The sequence below is a fragment of the Anoplopoma fimbria genome, chromosome 22 (assembly GCF_027596085.1).
Source record: "Anoplopoma fimbria isolate UVic2021 breed Golden Eagle Sablefish chromosome 22, Afim_UVic_2022, whole genome shotgun sequence".
NCBI classification, from domain to species: domain Eukaryota; kingdom Metazoa; phylum Chordata; class Actinopteri; order Perciformes; family Anoplopomatidae; genus Anoplopoma; species Anoplopoma fimbria.
In genome coordinates this window covers 9,438,105-9,458,407 of record NC_072470.1, presented here as the reverse complement: position 1 = coordinate 9,458,407, position 20,303 = coordinate 9,438,105, and the positions used below count along the sequence as shown (strand labels likewise).

At 41.5% G+C, this 20,303-nt stretch overlaps 2 protein-coding genes across 2 annotated transcripts; one reads left to right on the top strand and one right to left on the bottom strand.

Moving 5' to 3' along the window:
• Positions 1-1,516: 1,516 nt before the first annotated feature.
• On the bottom strand, positions 1,517-13,280 carry LOC129111629 (oxysterol-binding protein-related protein 11-like). The gene is made up of 13 exons (XM_054623656.1): positions 12,848-13,280; positions 12,409-12,477; positions 12,054-12,229; positions 11,644-11,723; positions 10,948-11,136; positions 9,531-9,729; positions 8,380-8,525; positions 8,016-8,156; positions 6,194-6,653; positions 5,691-5,877; positions 5,266-5,448; positions 4,940-5,093; positions 1,517-4,185 (listed from the first exon to the last, which is right to left on the bottom strand). Exons 1-13 carry the CDS (start codon positions 12,961-12,963, stop codon positions 4,126-4,128), a joined length of 2,160 nt encoding a protein of 719 aa, XP_054479631.1. The 5' UTR covers positions 12,964-13,280; the 3' UTR covers positions 1,517-4,125.
• A 963-nt stretch (positions 13,281-14,243) lies between these two features.
• LOC129111630 (glycerol-3-phosphate dehydrogenase [NAD(+)], cytoplasmic-like) lies at positions 14,244-17,704 on the top strand. Its single transcript, XM_054623658.1, has 8 exons — positions 14,244-14,355; positions 14,973-15,150; positions 15,875-16,015; positions 16,181-16,319; positions 16,511-16,623; positions 16,708-16,941; positions 17,055-17,161; positions 17,346-17,704. Exons 1-8 carry the CDS (start codon positions 14,315-14,317, stop codon positions 17,440-17,442), a joined length of 1,050 nt encoding a protein of 349 aa, XP_054479633.1. The 5' UTR covers positions 14,244-14,314; the 3' UTR covers positions 17,443-17,704.
• The last annotated feature ends 2,599 nt before the right edge of the window (positions 17,705-20,303 follow it).

Genomic DNA, 20,303 nt, shown 5'->3' with positions numbered 1-20,303 from the left:
TATATAATGTATTGTTTTGTGTATAATTTGATTAGTGGCTGGATTTATTAGGAACGTGATGATTGCTCAAACAAAGGGATGCGTAGTGCGTCCTTGTTGTTCCTCTTTTAAATGTCTTCTTCTATGTTTTTGGACAGAGTACTTCTTGGACTAATTGCACAAATAATATGAAGTATTTTTACTGTGTACTTTCTGAGCAATCTAAGGTCAAATCCCCCCCATGGAAGAAGAATATGCCATTTTGGCAAACTTTGACATTGAATAAAAACCCTTTCTTCCATAAGTAGTTTATGAGTCTGATATATTTTGAATAAGTACTTCCTAAGCTATATGCACAAATACTATAAAGTACTTTTACTGTGTACTTTTTGAGTAATCCAACGTCAAAATCCCCTCCATAAAACAAGAAAAGGCCTTTTCTTGTCCACCAAGCAAATATTGCCTGGACTGATGGAAATCCATTTGTAGGCTGGTGGAGTGGGTAGAGCAGGGACGAGGGTGAGGGTGGCTGGCAAGATGAGCAGGGAAGCTGGGGGCTCTGCCCCCCCCATATCAGGTTTTCTTGGCTTTCCTTGATTGCAATTCTTTACACCAGCGTTGCAATGCTGCTATCTAAAAAGGTTGACTTTCTGGGCCACTTGGGTTGAGTAAAATATTTTCCTTTTTTGTGAGCATTTATTTTTAACTATGACATTGCACACTCCGAATACAGCGGCAGCTCGTTTGACCAGGCAAACCGGAGAGGCGTCTGGCTTGACTGCAGTCACTGAATCCCTGTGTTGGGCTTTACCGCTGACGGAGGAGTCCAGTGTTGAAACTCTGTCTGGTAAGAAAAACAAGACAGAGTCGTTTCTTTGTCTCTGCCGATCCCATTCTGTTCACACTAGCCTTTATTTGTTTTACATCCTGTATCCTTGTGTTTTTTTAGTTATGACAGATACAAAAAAAAAAACATTGTTGTAAAGGTTGTTTTCTGGCTGTCTGATTTGTCTCGGCATTTAGAACGAGTCCAAAGCGTGTCTGCTGTTCCTGGGACAGTTTTCTTTGTAGAGTCTACATTTTGAAAATCAAATTTTTTTGCCACAAACCAGTAATTTATGAAAATGTAACAATTTTACAAATATGTTCTTTTTCTAAAAACAAATGTGTCAGGTTGTAAATAAAGTGTTCAAGTGAAAAATAAGAATTTCAGCTAACTGTTTTATCTCCGATATAGCAAATATAATAATAGGTACCAAATCTGCAGAAACTCTTCATTCACTTTATTCTTGTTTTTAGTTTTCTAGTTCAGTGAAAAGATTCTCTCATGTAAATAAAAACAAGTTCAGGCAGTTTCCTTTCTGTTGTCCTATTCTTTAGATCCTGGTTAAGGCCTATTCTGACACTGCAGTTTGGTAGCCTCGTGTTTCATAAAGACTTCCATGGATTCAGGCTTTCCAAGTAGAGGAGCCAGTAGGGGGAAAAAAATGGTTAACTTAGTAGAGAACAAAACTTTAAACACGATATACAACTGATACGCAATTTATTTGATTCTTTTTCACACATTTCCATTTTTCTATAACATCAAGTTTCCTTCAATGTCAGTGCATTTCATAGGTCGGCAAGACAAAATCAGTCGAATCCAAAACCAAGAAAAATGTCAAAACCCTCAAATAAAAAGTGCCCCGTCGACTTCTCTCAACATGAAGCACTGATTCTTAAAAGAAAACACACACGCACACGCGCACACACACACTCACAAAGAAACCATACTGCGTTGCTTCTGTCAGGTGAATAACTGATGAAAGCTGGAAGACACACAGAAAGAGTTTGCATAAGGCACCGAGACGTGGAGGGAGTAGCTTATCAATGGCAGAGTGGATCTCCTCTTTCTGTAGAGAATAGGAACACAGTCCTACTTTATAATGGATGCTTTGAGAATGTGAAGTTAGGGGGGGAAAGTAAAGTTTATCACATGTACATCACAGTAAAGTCCATTGGAAATACCTCCAAAAAGAAAAGAAAACAACAAAAGCATGAATGGAATGAGAAATGTTAACATCTATACAAAAAGTGGGCTCTAAAAAGAAGAGCAATTAAAGCACAAAGATTGGGGATAAATACGCATTCAAAGAAAATATTTATTTGCATTACAAAAAACAAGCAGATTTGGTTAAAAGCTCTTACCACAGATATTTAGAAATGTAAGTAATGCAGACACACAGGAGTAGCAGACTTTCTGCAATCAGTGTGAACAGAGATTTTGTCATCATGCATGTAGGAATTTTCCCATCCACTGCAAAATAAACACAGGACTAAAAAGAAGAGCTAGATAAATAGTGTGGGGGGGGGGGGAGCAATCTCTAAATGCATTCACATGTGACTCAATCATTTATTTAAATTGAGTTATTTGTCAGTTAGTCTATGACATCACATTCCAGCAGTGTCTTAGTCAATAAACCAATATTAATATAGCATCGCAATTAAATAAATGACAAACTGCATGACTTCATTTCAATCAGTAGATCTAAATGCACACAATTTACCGGATACAAATCAATATTAAAATTGTAGTGTGAACACATCGAGTCATAATTAAGATAAGCATTACCTGGTTAAAGGGTCATTCCACAAATATCATGGGGTCTCGTTGTCATGGGGACAGTAGAAAATATCCTTGATAATGCTACTTTGTGAAAAACAACGAGCTAGTTAACGGTAGCTGTTAGCAGACGGTGCTTTGTTAAATAACAGAGCTAACAGCTAACGTACGGAGGTTGCACGGAGTAACATTATGATGTGTACGATTATAACGTTATCATGGCATTAAAATGTAATCATGTAAAATGTTGTTTTTGGTGAGAAACTTGAGGGGGATCATTAGGGAATAATAATTTATTTGGAAAGAACTTTAGATTACTAAATTTCGGGTATGGTGACATCCCTACTCGCAATTCTACAAACTTTATGACATGTGCATTATAAAGTTGCAGGGGTTTCCCTTTAAACAAATTAGTCGACATTTTGGGAATTGCACCTTCACTCCGAGTGTAAGAGGAGACCAATACCACCCTCATATTGATCCCTTCAATATGGATTTACAGCCAGTAAACAGGTAGCTTAGATTAGTTCAGCATTAAGACTGGAAACAGAGGGAAATTTCCATAAAATAATTAGCTCCTCCTAGATATCAGACGATTGTGTGCATTTAAATGGACTCAATGAAACTGGCTTATGTTTTAATAAGCTCAACTGAATTGAGGTTCAAAGGCCCTGAAAACTTATTTTCTCAATCATCTTCTGGCTGCATTGGGTTTCTATATGAACACAAACAATTATTGTTTTGCTTCCTGTACATTAAAGATTATAATTTCTCTTTTCTTTGTGCTCTCCTCAATCGAATGTGATGAAAGCACAATAATACATTTCTAATGAAGCAGATCAGCTGAGTTTTTGACTGTTATACTCTGAAAAAGCTAGTACCTAAAAATGTTTTTCATATACTTTGATTGGTTATTTAGTCATGAATATTTAACATTTGTTATAGAGAATTACTTTGATTTGAAGCAAAGTTTCCAGGCGCTTTAACATAGATGGAGATCTTTACATTCCAGTACACTAAATCCAATTTACAACGTTTTCACAGCATCACATTTATCAGGCAGTAGTCCAATTATTTAGGTTTTCTTCACCTGACCTTAGCGTGATCCCACAGCTTGAGAGAAGAAGAAGAAGAAGAAGAAGAAGAAGAAGAAGAAGAATAGACCCATATCCAGGTTGATCAGCAGATCTCCAAGCGTCCATCAGACTAGCTTAAGGCTGTGTAAATAGAGTACCATTATACCTGTACAAGAATATGTTCTCATTGACTGTTGGATTATATAAAAAAAAAAAAAAAAAACAACAATCAGCAGTACAAAAGCTTGTACTTGGGAGGCTTTGTGAAAATCATGAGCAAGATTGGATAACACCTTTAGTCATGCCGTCTGTCCTTCTCCCCATGTTGCATTCATCTGTAGGTCAGTGCAGGTCACGCTCTTTTTTATAACCACGTGTGTGACACACACACACACGCACGCACACTCACACGCACGCACACACACACACCTTAATCTACAATATCAACATCCAAGAGACAGACTGGGATTAGGATTTGACTGTAGAGGAGGTTTTCCAAAGTGGTTTGTGATAGACCCAGCCTTCACCCTGGTGGAGAAGAAGAGACTAGTGTCAAAATATTATTATTCATCATTAAGGTCTTACTCTTCATTTTCTGCAGTGAGTTTGTATGATTGTTTAACCCACTAAAGTAATCGATGCCATCAACTGTTCAGGGTTGGAAACAATTTTATCTTAAAACAGGAAGGAAGAGCGCTTTGTGCTTTTGGGACAATCAGGACACAAATTAAAGAGTTGAATACCAAAATAAGTAGATGGCAGACCAGAAAACAAAGACTATGTCTGGAGACAAATACATTACGTTTTTCATTTAAAGTTACTACAAGGGAATTCTTATTTTGAGATGTTTTTTGTTGTTCCTGTGGACGAAAAAGGGTCCCTTCAGAAAACATCAAATTTTACTGCAGGAGGGTCTGACAGTCGGCTCTGTGCAGTCCTGGTAGATCATAAAGAGGCTGTTTCATAACCAGATAAAGTTCCTTGCAGTAACTTTAAGTTACCTAAATTCTTGGGAAATTCTAAAACAGGTTTAGTGAAAGGTGAGAACATTCCAGCGGGACTCAGAAATTATGCTCAAGGTGATTTAAAATGTGCTTAGGGTTCAGCAGAGGTGACGTTTCACAGGCTGTGCTTTGTTCGTCCTGAAAGTGCATCGTCATAAGTGTCTTCTGCTGCAGTAAGAAATGTCCCCCGACCTGATACTCTGACAGTTTTATTTGCAATAGTAAATCTATAAGTGCTAAAACAAAAGTTGTGTGCCTAGTGTGATCAGCTTGCTCACCTCTCTGTCAAAGTATCTGGTCCTCCAGGCGGTTTCGGTCTCAGCCCGGTGCCTCTCCTCCGTCCTCTGCCGCTCCTCCAGAATCCTCTTGTGCTCTGTGGCTTTTTCGATGTCCTTCTGCCGTAAGGCCTCGGTGACATGCTGCCACAGGCGCCTGAAATGAAGTGAGGTGAGTGAGACCTCATGGAGGCACGCAACTGATCAGCTTCCCGTTTCTATGAGAGCACATGGATTTGGACTTGTTCTCCTTCTTGCTGAAATATCTCACTCTTTTTTCGGATAGACTTAAACTTAAAATGCAACAAAAAAACCCTCTCTGTTCTGACCTGGATTCAGTTGGTCCCTGCTTCTCAATCGGCCGGACGCTCTTCTTGGTAACAGGCAGCTTGGTGACGTCGACCACCCTCGTCTCTCCGCTGGTGTAGCTGAACTCCAGGACCCCGTTCCACTCGCCCTGCACACGACACACCACCGCGTTGGTGGTGTTGTGCTTCACCTCCCCTGTCACCCTATATTTAGGCAGGTCAATGAAATGAATACATCTCAAATTGTCTACATTAATTTAAGAGGCTTCTTGAAGGAAAAGTATTAAAATATTTGTTGTGAATTAAAAATATTTGCATTTCATGTCATTTTTTTTAGATGTAGCTGTTACTTTAGCGATATCAAACATCTCAAAAAGGTGCAGGATGCAGAACAGTGCAACAAACATAACAACATAAAGAGTAACTCAAACCCTGATAGGACTCACTTGTGTAATTTGCCACCGTAAAATGGTTTAGTCTGGAAAGTGATGACCGCCGAGTAGCCAGATTTAGCGCAGTTGATGTTGATTTTGCCGCCCAGTTCCACCCAGGGAACGGTGAGGATGGAGCGGGCGTATGCACAAGGCAGCGTGAAAGTGTACTCTTCATCGTGCTCCAGCAAATAAAGACAACCTGGAAGGACGAGTAGATGGAGACAGAAAGGTTAACCAAGTTTTATTATTTATTTTTTCTTTAGACTGACCGTTCAAATGTTTTTTCTGCTCTAATTAATGAGCTCATTGGAGGACTTTATCCTTGTTAGCAATTCAAGCCATTATAAATTAAAACTTTTAAAATGTATTCAAAATTATTAGAGCTATTGCTCTCTTTCAACAAATGCCAGTTTAATATTGTTGCTTTTACGTAACCGTGGAGACAGCTTGCCCCTTTGTTTCTGATGAATCAAATGCAAAAATAACATAACAATACAAAAACATTGCCGGCTCACCTTCCCCTATCATGGATACACCAATAGACATTCCCATGAACTTGCTCTTGGTCCACACGTGCGTGTTCACACACATACGCCTCTCCGGGCACTCAGCGTAGAAGCCGGAGACGGGGGGGTGGTGGGACACCTGCTCCGCCACAAAGCGCACTTGGTAGGGATCCTCGGAGGAGGCCGGGTCGGGGCTTCCCTGTGAGGGCTCCTTGGAGGCCTCGGGTCCCTTGGGTACCTTCCAGGAGCAGTGGAAGGTCTCGCCGATGATGGGGTTGTAGGGCTTCTTGGCAATGGCCCCCTTGCGGCCCTCGTGGAAGGACGTGAGGTAGTACTCCACAAAGCGGACCATGCGGTCCTCCGGGCTGCTGCCGTCGGTGATGGTCACAAAGAGGTCCGGGTGCGACATGAAGTCGGCGTACATCTCCAGCAGAGAGCGCTTCTCTAGGATGAAGGTGGGGAGGACGACCTGGAAGGAGAATCAAAGGATGTTTGGTCATCCAACGCCTTTTTCTTTTCTATTTATTATCACGTTATTTACCATCAGTAACTCAAACAAGTGACCACATGACGTTAACTGGACATGACTCTGGGCTCACAGTGTCTAGATCTCCATCAGTGGTCAGCCAGTGGAGCCACCAGATGACTGTGATAAATCAGAAACCCAAGAGGAGGCTATCCAAATACCAGAACAAACTGACCTTAAAGATAGAATGACTATCCACAGTGTTTTTAAGTTTGTCCTGGAGGAGTAATTAGAAAGCAAGAAGTGCTTACTTCAGCCTGTAAGGTCATTACAAATGAGACTAACGAAGAACAGACCCAACAACCTGATCTAACATTTATTTATTCAGGGTCACTAAACACTTTTTTCCACTCAGACAAACTCAATACTTTTTCAAGCTTTATTCTTAAGACTGACTTACATAATATAGTGTCTGTCTACACCACAGCACTCTACAGTTAAAGAGGATTCTTAACCATTATTAGCAGTGTGGGAAATAGCTCAGACTCCACAGATATACAATAAATGAGCCACATGTTTACATGTGTGACAGCGCTGCTCATTCACGCCACTTCAGTCAAAAAACAAGGTCAAAGACGATAAAGTGCGAGTTGTATTAATTTGTCTGTATTTTAGTGTTGGTTGAAGATGTCTTTGTTCTCATAGTTTCACCCAACATCTTACGCAGATATATGTTGATATAAAGTCAAATTACATTACACCAATACCAATATTTATTCATTTCCCTGGGATTTCTCAGGAAGCTGTCATACATGTTTTTGTATATTCATTTATATTGATTGTAAAAACAAAATAAAAGCCTTTTTTGTTTGACCTTTACCTCAATCAGTTGCTAAAATAAATAGAAAATAATGCTGCAATTGCCAAAACATCAAATTTTCCTTTAGGATTAAAATTACGTTACAATGTTTTGCACATAATTCAATAAGATTTTGAAATGTCTCTTTTTTAAATTTGTTTAAATAAAACAAAATAAACAATCATATTGACCCCTTAGTGTTTCATAGATAACACAATGTGTTACAAACCTATGAAAGGGGATTGAACAATTTTATGTGTCAGGGTTATTGATCACAGCACACTGTAGAGAACATTATGCTCTAAACAGCTAATCTAAGCACCAGTATCACACCCCTCACTGTGGGACTATTGGTCTACCAACATAATCCACAAAATCCTAATTCTTCCTGGAATAAAGACACAGAAAACCTGATCAAACACAAAACAAAGTGTGGGAGGAGTTTGTGATGGTGTGGTGGTGGAGGGGGGGGTTTGCTGCTCGTCTGTACGTGGAACTCGACCTACCCGCGTGAGGTCCATACCCAGCTTCAGCTGGGACAGCAGGTGTAGGATGACGCTGCGCTCCTCCTCCACAGCACCCAGGTCCTCCTCCTTGTCGGCGAAGGAGTCCTCCGCCTCGTCCTCTGCATCGATGTCTTCTTGTTCCTGAGAGAGAGAAGGGAGGGGAATGTGATTTATTCAACGACAGCAGAGGTCGAAAGAAAGAGATTGTTCTGCAAAACACATTAACTGTTTAGTTTGTAGCTGATTTAGAAAGAGAAATAAATTATGACAAGTCAACTTCCTGATAACAAACAGTTTGGTACAACTTTTCCCGGAGTAGATCTTAGCTCCTTCCTGTGAGAGAGTGTCGTTCCCTTGGTCTTACCCCAGAGAAGCTGCAGGACTCGGGGCTGCTGAGCTCCAGGCCGCTCCCTTCCAGCAGGCCCTCCCCTGTCGGGAAGCTGTCCAGGGAGCTGCTGCCGTTCTTCAGGATGTCGGGCAGCTTGGGCTCCAACCACTCGATGGTGGGTCCTGTCGGGGACGGGGAGTGCAAGGCGGCAGGTTCAGAGGTGCTCATGGTACTGTACCCGCCTCCCTCCCAAATCCCCCCCCGACACTCACAGCTGCACACACGGGTATCTCTACAATACCATTTGCCACACAACCACCTGGCTGCTGCCTGGACAGATGGCTACTCCTCCGACCGCTGTCCTAGACCAAGAGAGTGTAACCCAACCCCTCCGACAAACCAGGTATCAGGATACTTTGGCCCCGCCAGCAGGAAACATCCCCCTCCTCTGATTGGCTAAAGCCTCCACGTATGGCGAGGGGCATTTTTTTATGTATGTTTAAAAGGTGGGCAGATCTCATTCAAATTCAAGATGTGCATCGTTGGACAATTGAATCTGATTGGCTGCTGCGATAACTCTGGCCTAATGAAATATACATCGAGTAATGAGATCTGCTGTGAAAAAAGTAGGGCATTAGCTGGTCGTTCTCCTCGTTTCCCCGAGTAGAAAGTGTCGAGATATCAGCAAGTTGGACACTTCATGCAGTAAAAATGTATTCCAGGCTCAGGGAAAACCCAAACCGAAGCTGACTTAAAGCTGAATTCTGTCGTCAAAGCGTTGCCGATGGACATTTTAGCCATTGAGATCTCATTACCTTCGAGACAGGTGGTAAGAATAGGTACAGTTCCCCATCAATAATGCAAAATAATTCCACTGTCCGGCCGACGCTAACTGTTAGATTGGGAGCAGGTCTGCATATACAAGACTAGGATTTGTTGTGGACCGCATGAAGCCCTAGTTAACGGACAACTCACTATTTAGAAGACAAAAACACTTAATGTGCAGAGTGTGAGGCAGAAATGCTCTCTTTTAAAACAAAGTTGCTCTGCATAAATTTACTTTTTCTGCTTGACAGAAAATGTTAGAATAACCTGCAAGAATACAAACAGTACATGAGAAAACAGGAACCAACAACCACTGTATTCAGATTCTCAATATGTACAGAAAATCCCCCCCTTCCACTGACCTCCAAGGGAGCCTCTCAGTCTGGCCACCTGCTGCAGGTGCAGGATGTGCAGGCACTCGTTGAGGCAGTTCATGGTGGCCATGGAAGTGGCCTTGAGCATCAGCAGATCCTGGTCTAGAGGGGAGAAGCCGGGGGCTGGAGGCAGGCCCTCGATGCTCTGGATCAGGTCTCTGTGTTGGCCCTGGGCCTGGGTCATCATCTGGAAGAACGGGATCATGAGGAGTGTTTGTTTATTAGGGTGAAAATTATGTGTTTGTAACTTTATCTGTGCAGGTACTGTTGTTGAATTTGTTTAAATTAATTGAAATATCTTAACAATAAAATAACCTAAAGAAACCTTAATAGAATGCATGCCTGCTAATAACCCTCATCCTTCTCCCTTACAATATGCTCAAGAAATTAAGAAACTAAATGGAAAATATTTTTTTCCTTTGAATCAGCACTTTTAAAATAATCAGCTATGGTAGTTCAGCTCAACTATTTAAAATAAAATCCATTTAAAGGTTATGATTAGTAAATAGGAAAACTATTGTATTAAGGTAGCTGAGAAGAACAACAATCCATAGATCAAAAAATCCACTTTAGTCCACTTTAGGGGAGTTTTTCCTGTGCCGATGTGAGGGAAGGACAGAGGATGTCCATGTAAGATTGTAAAGCCCTCTGAGGCAAATTTGTAATTTGTGATTCTGGGCTATACAAAATAAACTGAATTGAAGAGAAAGACATGGGCGCCCTCTTGTGGACAAATTGCATAACACAAATAGGTCAAAGTGAAGATGAGCATTCAGGACTAAACTTATCTAAATCAACAAAAACCCTACTTTAAAACTCTTTAAAAGTCTTATATATATTGTGTTTCGTAGGAAATATAATATATAAATGACATAATTATAACAATGTTCCCTCTGTATGTTTGTGTGTATCTATGCCGACATGTGGGAGGAGGATTTGTAAGCACTCCACCATGGCAGGTTTTTCCAAGATGTTTCTGGCTACAGCTTGGTTGCATAACAGATGCATCCCACTTCCCAGACCTAACAGCATTTTAATTGGATTAGATGTTCTGGATTTCACTTGTAAACCACATATCTGCCAAGCAGCAGAGTAAAAACTTGGCAGAAATGTAGTTTCTGCTTTGGTCCTTTACAGGAAGTGTGATGATGTAAGCTACAGCGTTTAAATTAATTCATTTCTTAATCTTATCTACAGTATAAAGACCATTGAGACATTTTTAAATATTATCTTAAAAGCAATTCATTTTAAATATTCTCAGCTGTTTAAGTGTTAATTGGACATGGTCCTGACATGTCAGTGATATGTTAACAAGTGTGCAGGATTAGATTCTCAGCTGTTCCTATCAACAACACATTTGAGAGTCTGCCTAACATGCTAGCAGTGAGTCTCTGGCTGGCTGTACCTCTCTGGCGTCCATCAGGTGGTCTGGCAGCAGGGACCTCTTGCTGGAGTAGAGTGACGAGCCCTTGTTGACCTGCGACCAGCCGAATAAGGCGTTGGGATTTTGGCTGGGCCGGCGTACAGACATGGGAGAGCTGCCGCTGCCTTGAGATGCCATAGAGTAGCTCCGGGACTTGGGTGGAGGATTACTCTGTGGAGTGCAAAATGTTCATCTTGTCATTAAATGTACAACGTTTATACATAGTTTCTAAGAATTCAGGGAGTATTTGTTTTTTGTTGTTGTGCATCTAAAGACCATTACAATAGACTGTGGGCTGCAGAGTGGTCCATAGATCAATACTAGTGATTACTGTGCTTACAACCAAGGTTAAACCGGATACAGTTTTAGATAAACATTAATATTTTACAACTCTCCAGACTTTTGCTCTGCCGCTGGCTTTGCTTGATTGCTTCTTTGGCACACGAGGAAGGAAAACAGGAAATTGAAGAGTGTCCAGCTCAAATCCGCTCTGCGGCAGTCACATTTTTATGTTTGATTTAAATTTCGGTTCATCACACAAACGGTGCGGTTATTATACTGTGGTCACCGTAATTTTTGCGTTGACTAACATTTAGTCTAAACATAGTTCATAATTTCCCTACTTATGTACATAACATCTCTGTATATCTGCGTCTCATATCAAGCACAACATCTTACCTTCCCCATTGCCTCTGTGTGGTGCTGGGTGCAGATCTGCAGTCGACTCACCCAGTGCTGTCTCTCTTTGGCATCGGTGGCTGAGAAACACACATGAAAGAAAAGCTAAACAACCTTACGGTTACTCCACTACGCTTATCTTACTCAGCATTGATTCCCGTGTGCTGCTGCACCACCAGCAGCAGGAGATAATGGAAAAACATCCAGATCAATATCGTATGAACCTGATGGATGGTGATGACAGTCGGCCTGGAGGTTAAAAAAAGGAGCTGACAAGCAACATTAAGGTGAACAGCTCTGTTCATGGGAGTGGAAGCTCAGAGAGGAGCAACCAAACATTAAAGGGCTGAAACAACAAGCTAACATGACTCACAACTTTTAAACATAAATGTTTATTTATGGGTACCCACCCCTGAGCTTGTACTGCTCCCCGCTGATGGCGTTGACGGTGAAGGTGTGGGAGTCCTCATCGCTGGGGGAGATGACGGCCCCTGCCAGGGGGAGCATACCACGGGGCTTCTGGGGCCGCGACTGCTCGTTGACAAAGTACTCCAGCAAACCCGCCTCATTGTTTAAGACAAAGAACCTGAAAAAAAACAGCCACTATTACAGTCAGTTTAACAAACCACCACAGCATTAATGGGATTGGATTAGCCAGGATTACAACAAGGAACCTGGCTGAAAGTGGCTGGTGAATGCTGATAAGAGAGCTTTCTTTGATTGGGACTCTTATACTCTATTATACTGAACAGGTTTAAAACTCACCTATATTGCCACCCGGTTACAAGGTTGGTGTATTTCATCAAGTAGCCATCGATATTCTCCATGTGGTCACTGGCATGAGAGGTTATCAAGGAGACAAAGAACACTTGTTAAAAAGCTTTGACTGAGTACACACCCATGAACACACACAGACACACACACAGGTGTATGAACAAGTCACAGATTTGCTGAAGGGTCAAAATGAATCCACTGTTATCAGTCTAATTACAAAGCACATCTGATCATAAACTATAGAGCACATTGGTCAAACAATGGACAGTCCAAACACACAATAAAAACACAACAATGTGTTTACACCAGGAAACACACACACACACACACACACACACACACACACACACACACACACACACACACACACACACACACCTTAAAGCTCTAAATTAGCTTAATGTAGCGTTAGCATGTAGCAGCTACCCACCTGTACTGCCAGCTTTTGGCACTTGCTCGCCCCGAGCTTGGGGTCCTTGTCTGGGGCAAAACATCCAGCTTTCCTTCGCTTTCCGTGACCCGCACAGCCGTGGTCTCCCCTTGCATACTCACTAGCAACGGAGCCTCCTTTGGACGCTAACTCGGCTAGCTAGCGTTAAGCTAACCCGTGAAGCTAGCTAAGCTGAGCTAAGTCACCACGAGCCCTTTCTTTAATGACACAAAGTGACGTCAGCGGTTCATTCCTTATCGAGACGCGACACACAGCCCACATACGCTGAACTGTTACCCGGTTAAGTCAAACAACGTCGGGTGAAACATTGTCAAAACGATGCTAGCGCAGGTAGTAGCCTGTTAGCCTGTTAGCATGCTGTGCCTGCTAGCTCGCCTGATATTTACTGCTCTGGCAGGAAACCAGTCATGTGACTAGCTCGCGAGCGGAAGCTTCCGCGTATTGATTCACAATAAAAGCTTAGAAATATATTTTAAAAAATAAGGAATAGCGAGATAAATATTACTCTAATTTTTCCTACATTTTCAGATTAAACTGTATGAAATAAATAAATAAATATAAAACAGATAAACAACTCCATATTAAAAAAATATATATATATATTTTTTATTTTTTATTTTTTTGCACATATATTGTTATAAAATGTGATGTATTGTACGTTATCTGATCATTTATGAATTTATGTATGCGTTTGTTTGTTTGTTTAAGATGTGTGTATTAAATAGGAGCGGATATTAGCGCTTTGTTTTGAAAAACCTCTTGACCGGAAGTCTCATTAAATATGTTGACGCCGGTTGGCTGAGAAAAAACGTGATGGGCGGGTTCCCATAATAATCAGTCAATACTTAATAATAAATGACCGGTAGAACATCAGGGACATTATGTTTCCTTTTCTTCTTTGTGCACTCACTTCATACATTCAGCTTTATAAAGCAAAAACAGTTATATATAAGATAAGATAAGATAAGATAAGATAAGATAAGATAAGATAAGATAAGATAAGATAAGATAAGATAAGATAAGATAAGATAATCCTTTATTAGCGGGGAAATTTAAAGGATTACAGCAGCATAGGGTATAGTGCAAAACAAGATCAAAAATAAGTATTATAAATAGCAAATAAGCAATAAAAACTGTAAAGAATCCACAATAACTGAAATATTATATATACAGACAGACTAAACTATTATTACTATTATTGCACAGTGTATTTGTATTGCAATATGTATAATAAGTGTGAGAATATTAACAAAAAGGGGTTAAAATGGCTGTGATACTTGTTGCACTGTGTTATTATGCTATCCCCACTGTTGAGAACCAGAGTGGTGTATCCGTGCAGAGAGAGGGGAGGGGTGAATCGGTTGTAGAAATCATAGGGCGTATGAGGAAGTTACAATAGACGGTGGATAAAAAGAACAACAGTTCAGTCGACTTGCCACGTTCAAAATGCCCGCAAAGAAAGTCTGCATCGTCGGATCTGGCAACTGGTAACTTTACTTCTGTCTTATGAATGCATCTTTAAGAAAAAGAAAAAAAAACGCCGGTTTAGTTTATAGGCGCATGCACTCAATGTTTAACTGAACACCGGGTTTTGCAATAAAGCAGATTAAGACCCGAACAACCAATATGCAAGTCTAATGTCTAATGTCTTAACGTTATTATTTATAACATTAAAAAAAAAAGGGTCCAGATGCTGAGGATCTCCCTTTTGATCGCAGCCCTAATCTTAAACCACCATATGCTTCATGATCATGCTTTTATACTTGCTCAGATAACAATGGAGATCTATTATTCTGCTGCTGAGTAATAATGACCTTTGGACCCTTTATGGTCAATGTATCAGCGTGACGTCATCATGTGGTTATTTACAGTGCGCATGTTTCTCTTAAAGGGAGTTTGATTTGTTCCATTTTCATGCAGACATGTCTTTAACCTGAACAATGCTTGCTTTTCAACCTGTTCTGGCATGTTCTAGTTTCCCATAGTTCTGGTTCTGCAGTGTTTTAGGCGTCTTTGGCTACTTATTGGATTATGAGACTTTCTTCTTCTCTGATGGATGTTGCTCTTGCAGTAATTGTCTGCTCATATTCTTTACTCCCTCCAGGGGTTCCTCCATTGCCAAAATAATCGGGCGCAATGTCAAAGCATCCAACCGGTTCGACCCAATGGTAAACATGTGGGTTTATGAAGAAATGATCGATGGGAAGAAGCTCACAGAGATCATTAATACAGAGCACCAGAATGTCAAATACCTACCAGGGCACAAGCTGCCCAGGAATGTGGTAAGATTAAGTTTTGAAACATCTTGTCTGAACAGGTTATGCCATCTCGACCAATGCATTCTTGAAGCACGCTTTGATTGAACAATGTGACAATACCATGATAAGAGAACTTGGACCCATATGTCTTTTGTGTCACACTTCAAGAGTTCCTTGTCTGCTCATTTCATCTACTTATCTATCAAGTGCAAAAGAAAAGAAGAATAAATAGCAGGAAATACAAAGTGTGTGAGCAGACACATTGTCTGAGAAAAGACATAGTGCTTCATGTTAATTATTGATTTGTTTATGATGAAAAATATCACGATTTTTTTGTTGTGGTTAGTGCTGTATATTTGTCACATGATATTGACATATTTCCAGATGAGCTATAATTGGGTTTTAGTTTGTTTTGTGAGGTTTTTCCTGTTACATTTATGGTAAATCTCCTTTAAGACCTGGTTAGAAACAATAAGGGCTTATACTAAATATTGTGTTACTTTTTTTTAATGGTTTACGGGTCTTTTTGGTTATTGTTATGGATGTTTATTAAATGTATGTGCTCTGTTTTGTCAAATCTATTATTCATAATTATTATAAAAAATACAGAAAATAAGATGGTGCATCTCAGAGGGGTCTATTTTGATACAAGTATATTTAATGTATTTAAGCAGCAGAGCCACAAGCTATTTGTTCCACACATTGATAATCATCTGCCTCTATTTAAGGACTGACTTTGCCTCTCCAGGTCGCCGTTCCGGACATCACAGAAGCTGTCAAAGGAGCAGCGATCCTCGTCTTTGTGATCCCTCACCAGTTCATCGGCAAACTGTGTGATCAGATGAAACCTCACATCACGGAGGGAACCATCGGGATCTCACTCATCAAAGTAAGATCCTGTTATTGTTCTACGCGTCAGCTGTACTCACAGTGAAAAAGGGGAAACACGAAAATATTGTCACCTGACTTTTTAGTTGAGCAACACACAATATCACCACGAGGTCATCACGCTCTATAAGCACTAAGTAAGTCACAAGCTGTTTATGTCATCCAGGGTATCGATGAAGGTCCAGACGGACTGAAGCTCATCTCAGACATCATCCGAGAGAAACTTGAGATCGAGGTCAGCGTCCTAATGGGGGCCAACATCGCCAGCGAGGTGGCCGATGAGAAGTTCTGTGAAACTACAATCGGTTAGACTCTGTTTTTCATTCAGCATTCAGCTGCACAACATTTTCCTGACGTTGCTTGCATGCAGAGGGTGATTTCAGAGAAGCGAATGCTGTGTGGTGGTCAGACAAAGACGAAAACACAGCGTTACTTCCCTTTTTACAAATACTGAGCGAATGTGTGCTTTTTTTCTTCTTGATAAACTACAATACAGGGGCAAAAAATGAAGCAAATGGCCAAATCTTCAAAGAGCTGCTTCAGACTCCAAACTTCCGCATCACCGTCGTAGAAGAGTGTGACACAGTGGAGTTATGTGGAGCTCTGAAGGTAAATACAGCCACATATTATGAATATTAAGTGATTATTCAAATCCAGCCTCAATGTGTTAAAAGTCAAAATGTTGCATGGCAGAATATCGTGGCGGTAGGTGCTGGATTCTGCGACGGCCTGGGTTTTGGAGACAACACCAAGGCGGCGGTGATCAGGCTGGGTCTGATGGAGATGGTCGCCTTTGCCAAGCTGTTCTGCAAAGGCCGAGTGAGCTCCGACACTTTCCTGGAAAGCTGCGGCGTGGCCGACCTCATCACCACCTGCTACGGGGGGCGAAACCGCAAAGTGGCTGAGGCCTTTGTCAGGACGTCCAAGGTGAGTCCCATTATGTCATGATCTCCAGAGACAAGCACTCCACCTACCTCTACTTTAATATACAGAATATATATATATCAAGAAAACAACCTTAAAACTGTTTCTGTCTCAAGTCTATCGTTGAGCTGGAGGCAGAGATGCTCAACGGGCAGAAGCTGCAGGGCCCACAGACCTCCGCTGAGGTCTACAAGCTCCTACTAAAGAAGGACATGATCAACACGTGAGTCCTTTTACCTCTTTAAAATACTGTTAAACACTCTTACCTAGTCTTTTGGCTATCAAATGATGTTATCTAAAGTTCCATTGTGTTAACAAAACCACATTAATCAAACTGGACCAATTGGAAAAACAGCTCAAATATATACTTATGCAAACATCCTATAAAGTTGAGCCTTCTTCCACAGATTTCCACTGTTTTCTGCGGTCTACCAGATCTGCTTCGAGGGCAGAGAGGTGAAGGAGTTCATCACCTGTCTGCAGAACCACCCAGAGCACATTTGATGAGTCCGTCTTCATGTCCACTGCTGCTGCGTCTGTAGCTAGTTCCCACCACTAGAGGGAGGCAGAGATGCATCAGATAGAAAACGCACACTATAACTAAAGAGATACAACGAGCCACTTTTTGTTGTTTGTTTTGTGAAGTAGAGGTAGTGGGTTTTAAGGTAAGCTAAGTTATACTTTATCATCCCACAGGGCTCCAACTAAAAAAAACCTCAAATTTCTCATTCTGTTGTTTTCTCAATAAAATAAACTCATAGGAAACTGAAAACTGTCTTTTCATTTCTAAAGAACCTGCAAGAAATGACACATTAGTTTCAATGCTTTGACACAATGGGAGCACCATTCACGTGAGAGTGTTTCCGCAGTGACGGATGAAGATGGTGCATCTCATAGTGTGTCCTGAAATGGGAGGTTATATACCTAGAAGCTGATATTCACTCCTGTGCTTGGAAGCTCTGTGATTGAGTTGTGTGTCTGATTCCCACGAGGGCCGCAGTAACTCGGTCTGAGAAAGCAGATTAAAGAACAAACAGCGTCCTTGTGCCTCCATGTGGACCACGATACAGGTCAGAAACCCTCTGTCTCCCACCACTGTTTCTACGTAGAATATCTGTGTCTATCCATCTAGAAGTACATTATACATAGATATGGACATCAAATCTGTCTTTCTCCATGTGTCCATTGGTGGGTCACCTTCAAAGCTCCCTCTCTCTGCAGGCTGACAGGTTTCCACGGCTCCTCTCATCTCCTAACAGCGACTGTCATCGGTGGGTTTTTGAACGAGCGCTGAAGCCCAGATCCTCTGTTTCAAAGAGAAGGGCCCACCCTCGGATGAGACCCCGAGTTTGAAAGAGGAGCTTAATCACCACGGTAACTTGTATGTTGGAACCCCCACGACCCCACACACACACACTCATATACACTGTCCTCCAGGAAGAGGCCCGTTGGACAGCGGAGGATAAAAACATAACAGCATGGATCGAGGTCAGTGTTGCTTTTTGATTTACATGTACCTATCTTGCTTCATTAACTTTAAAGCTGCTTTCAGGAGAATTCATATATAAATAAAACATAACACAGATCCATCCATGCTTGAAGTACTAGTTCAACATTTTTGGAGATGTGTTTTCGTTCCAAGAAAGAGATGAGAGGATCAAAATCAGCCTTTCTCTTAGAATAAAGGCTAGAGGCGAGTCTGGCTCTGTCCAAAGATAAATAAATACACCTTTCAACACCCTTAAACCGACAGATTAACACGTTGTATCTCTTTTGTTTAACGTGTATGGAGTAAAACAACAATTTGTGGTTTTTAGGGAGAGTTCTGGAAATTGTCACCATACAGAAAAAGCTGTTGACAGTAAATTCTTGCAAAGTAACTGGAATGGCGTCTCTGGAAACTTCAGTGCACCTCCATTGATGCTCGTCATCAGCTGAGTTTTTTTTAAGGCAATACATTTGATGCTTTGTGTCATTTTGTATGAGTTTAAAAGACAAAAACCCGCCTGTTAATATGTTCTACTTATAAGAACATGCATTAACTGTATAAATGTGGATTTAATCTCCATTACAGCACTGTGTTTTCTGGATGATATCAACCCCTAAAAACACACCAAGAAACTTTTCAGCACATTCCACAATCAGCATGGACGTGATTCATGAGGTGTGATGACACTGAGCCGTTATTCACAGTCGGCTTATCACACCTGTGTCTCCCGTGGATGAATGTCTCAGTTGTGCATCCAAACTTCTCCCCTGAGTACTTCGGGGCTTTGTGTTTTTTTTTTTTTTCTTCATTAGATATGTGGGCCACCCCTGGGCCAGACCACATGGGCTAACAGATAGCTCATAATATCACCTACAGGCATGGGAGTCTTGGCAGTTTTTGCGTTTTGTTTATACTCTACATATTCCTTTTTTATCTCTATACGTGGATACATTTATTGATGTGTGTGTGTGTGTGTATGTGTTTGACACTTTCCTACATCCTGAGCTAATTACAGGCCGCTGATCTCGTCAGCTGTCACCGCCACACTCTCTTTACATGTCAATGACAGCCAAATGGGACCGCATATCCTTCCTGCAGCTCACACAATACCTCTCATTGAAAAGCACAAGGGACGGAGAGAAAAGCGATGGGATGCCACTCCTCGTCCCAGCTGGCGTCCGTGAAATAGCAACCACTCCTACTCTTCTCCTCAAATCATCCCCCCTTCATCCTTCACCTCTGCCCGGCCGCCTTCATCATCGCCTCAGCCCTAATCTGTGCACGTTCATGGGGGACCGTCACCGTCACCCCATACTCTGCCTCTCTGCCTTCTTTTTGTGTTTGCCAGCGCTCTGATCAGAGAGAAAGAGAAGCAGGAGGGGGGTGGAGGTGAAAGGCAGCGGTGGCGGGGGTTTGCTCGGGTTTGTCTTTAGTCTGGGGGAAGAGGAGGAGAACTTGGTCGTGGCACTGCATACAAACACGGGACGAAAACACAAGGCCTATTTGTTTGACTCTCCCATCCTCTCACCTCAGGGAGGGGGGAGAAAATGGCATGAGACAGCCATAAGATACAGTCCTCACTTCCACCGAGCAGCCATCGATCCTGCAACACGGACAGGGACGAGACAAATGGAAAGTAGTCCACGTCAGGAAATTATTAAGCATAACTCAATGAAATGAAGTCAGTTTGTACAGTAAAGACTTGGCGGGATGCCCAGCCTTGTTTGCTGCTTAAAAAAAACTGAAAAGGCACTTTGAATAAATGTGAAATACTATCAGACGTTACGTGAATCTACAGAACAGCATCTGGAGAGTTACCCTAATTTATCACCACCATATATCTCTGACTACACAAATGGCTGACGACGTCAAAGCT

Coding starts and splice junctions, on each gene's coding strand:
- LOC129111629 (XM_054623656.1), bottom strand. CDS start 12,963: ATGCAAGGGGAGACCACGGCTGTGCGGGTCACGGAAAGCGAAGGAAAG. Junction 12,230..12,408: donor GTAACCGGGTGGCAATATAG/GTGAGTTTTAAA, acceptor GTTTTTTTTCAG/GTTCTTTGTCTTAAACAATG. Junction 11,137..11,643: donor ACACAGAGGCAATGGGGAAG/GTAAGATGTTGT, acceptor TGCACTCCACAG/AGTAATCCTCCACCCAAGTC.
- LOC129111630 (XM_054623658.1), top strand. CDS start 14,315: ATGCCCGCAAAGAAAGTCTGCATCGTCGGATCTGGCAACTG. Junction 16,016..16,180: donor TCGGGATCTCACTCATCAAA/GTAAGATCCTGT, acceptor TATGTCATCCAG/GGTATCGATGAAGGTCCAGA. Junction 16,320..16,510: donor GTTCTGTGAAACTACAATCG/GTTAGACTCTGT, acceptor ACTACAATACAG/GGGCAAAAAATGAAGCAAAT.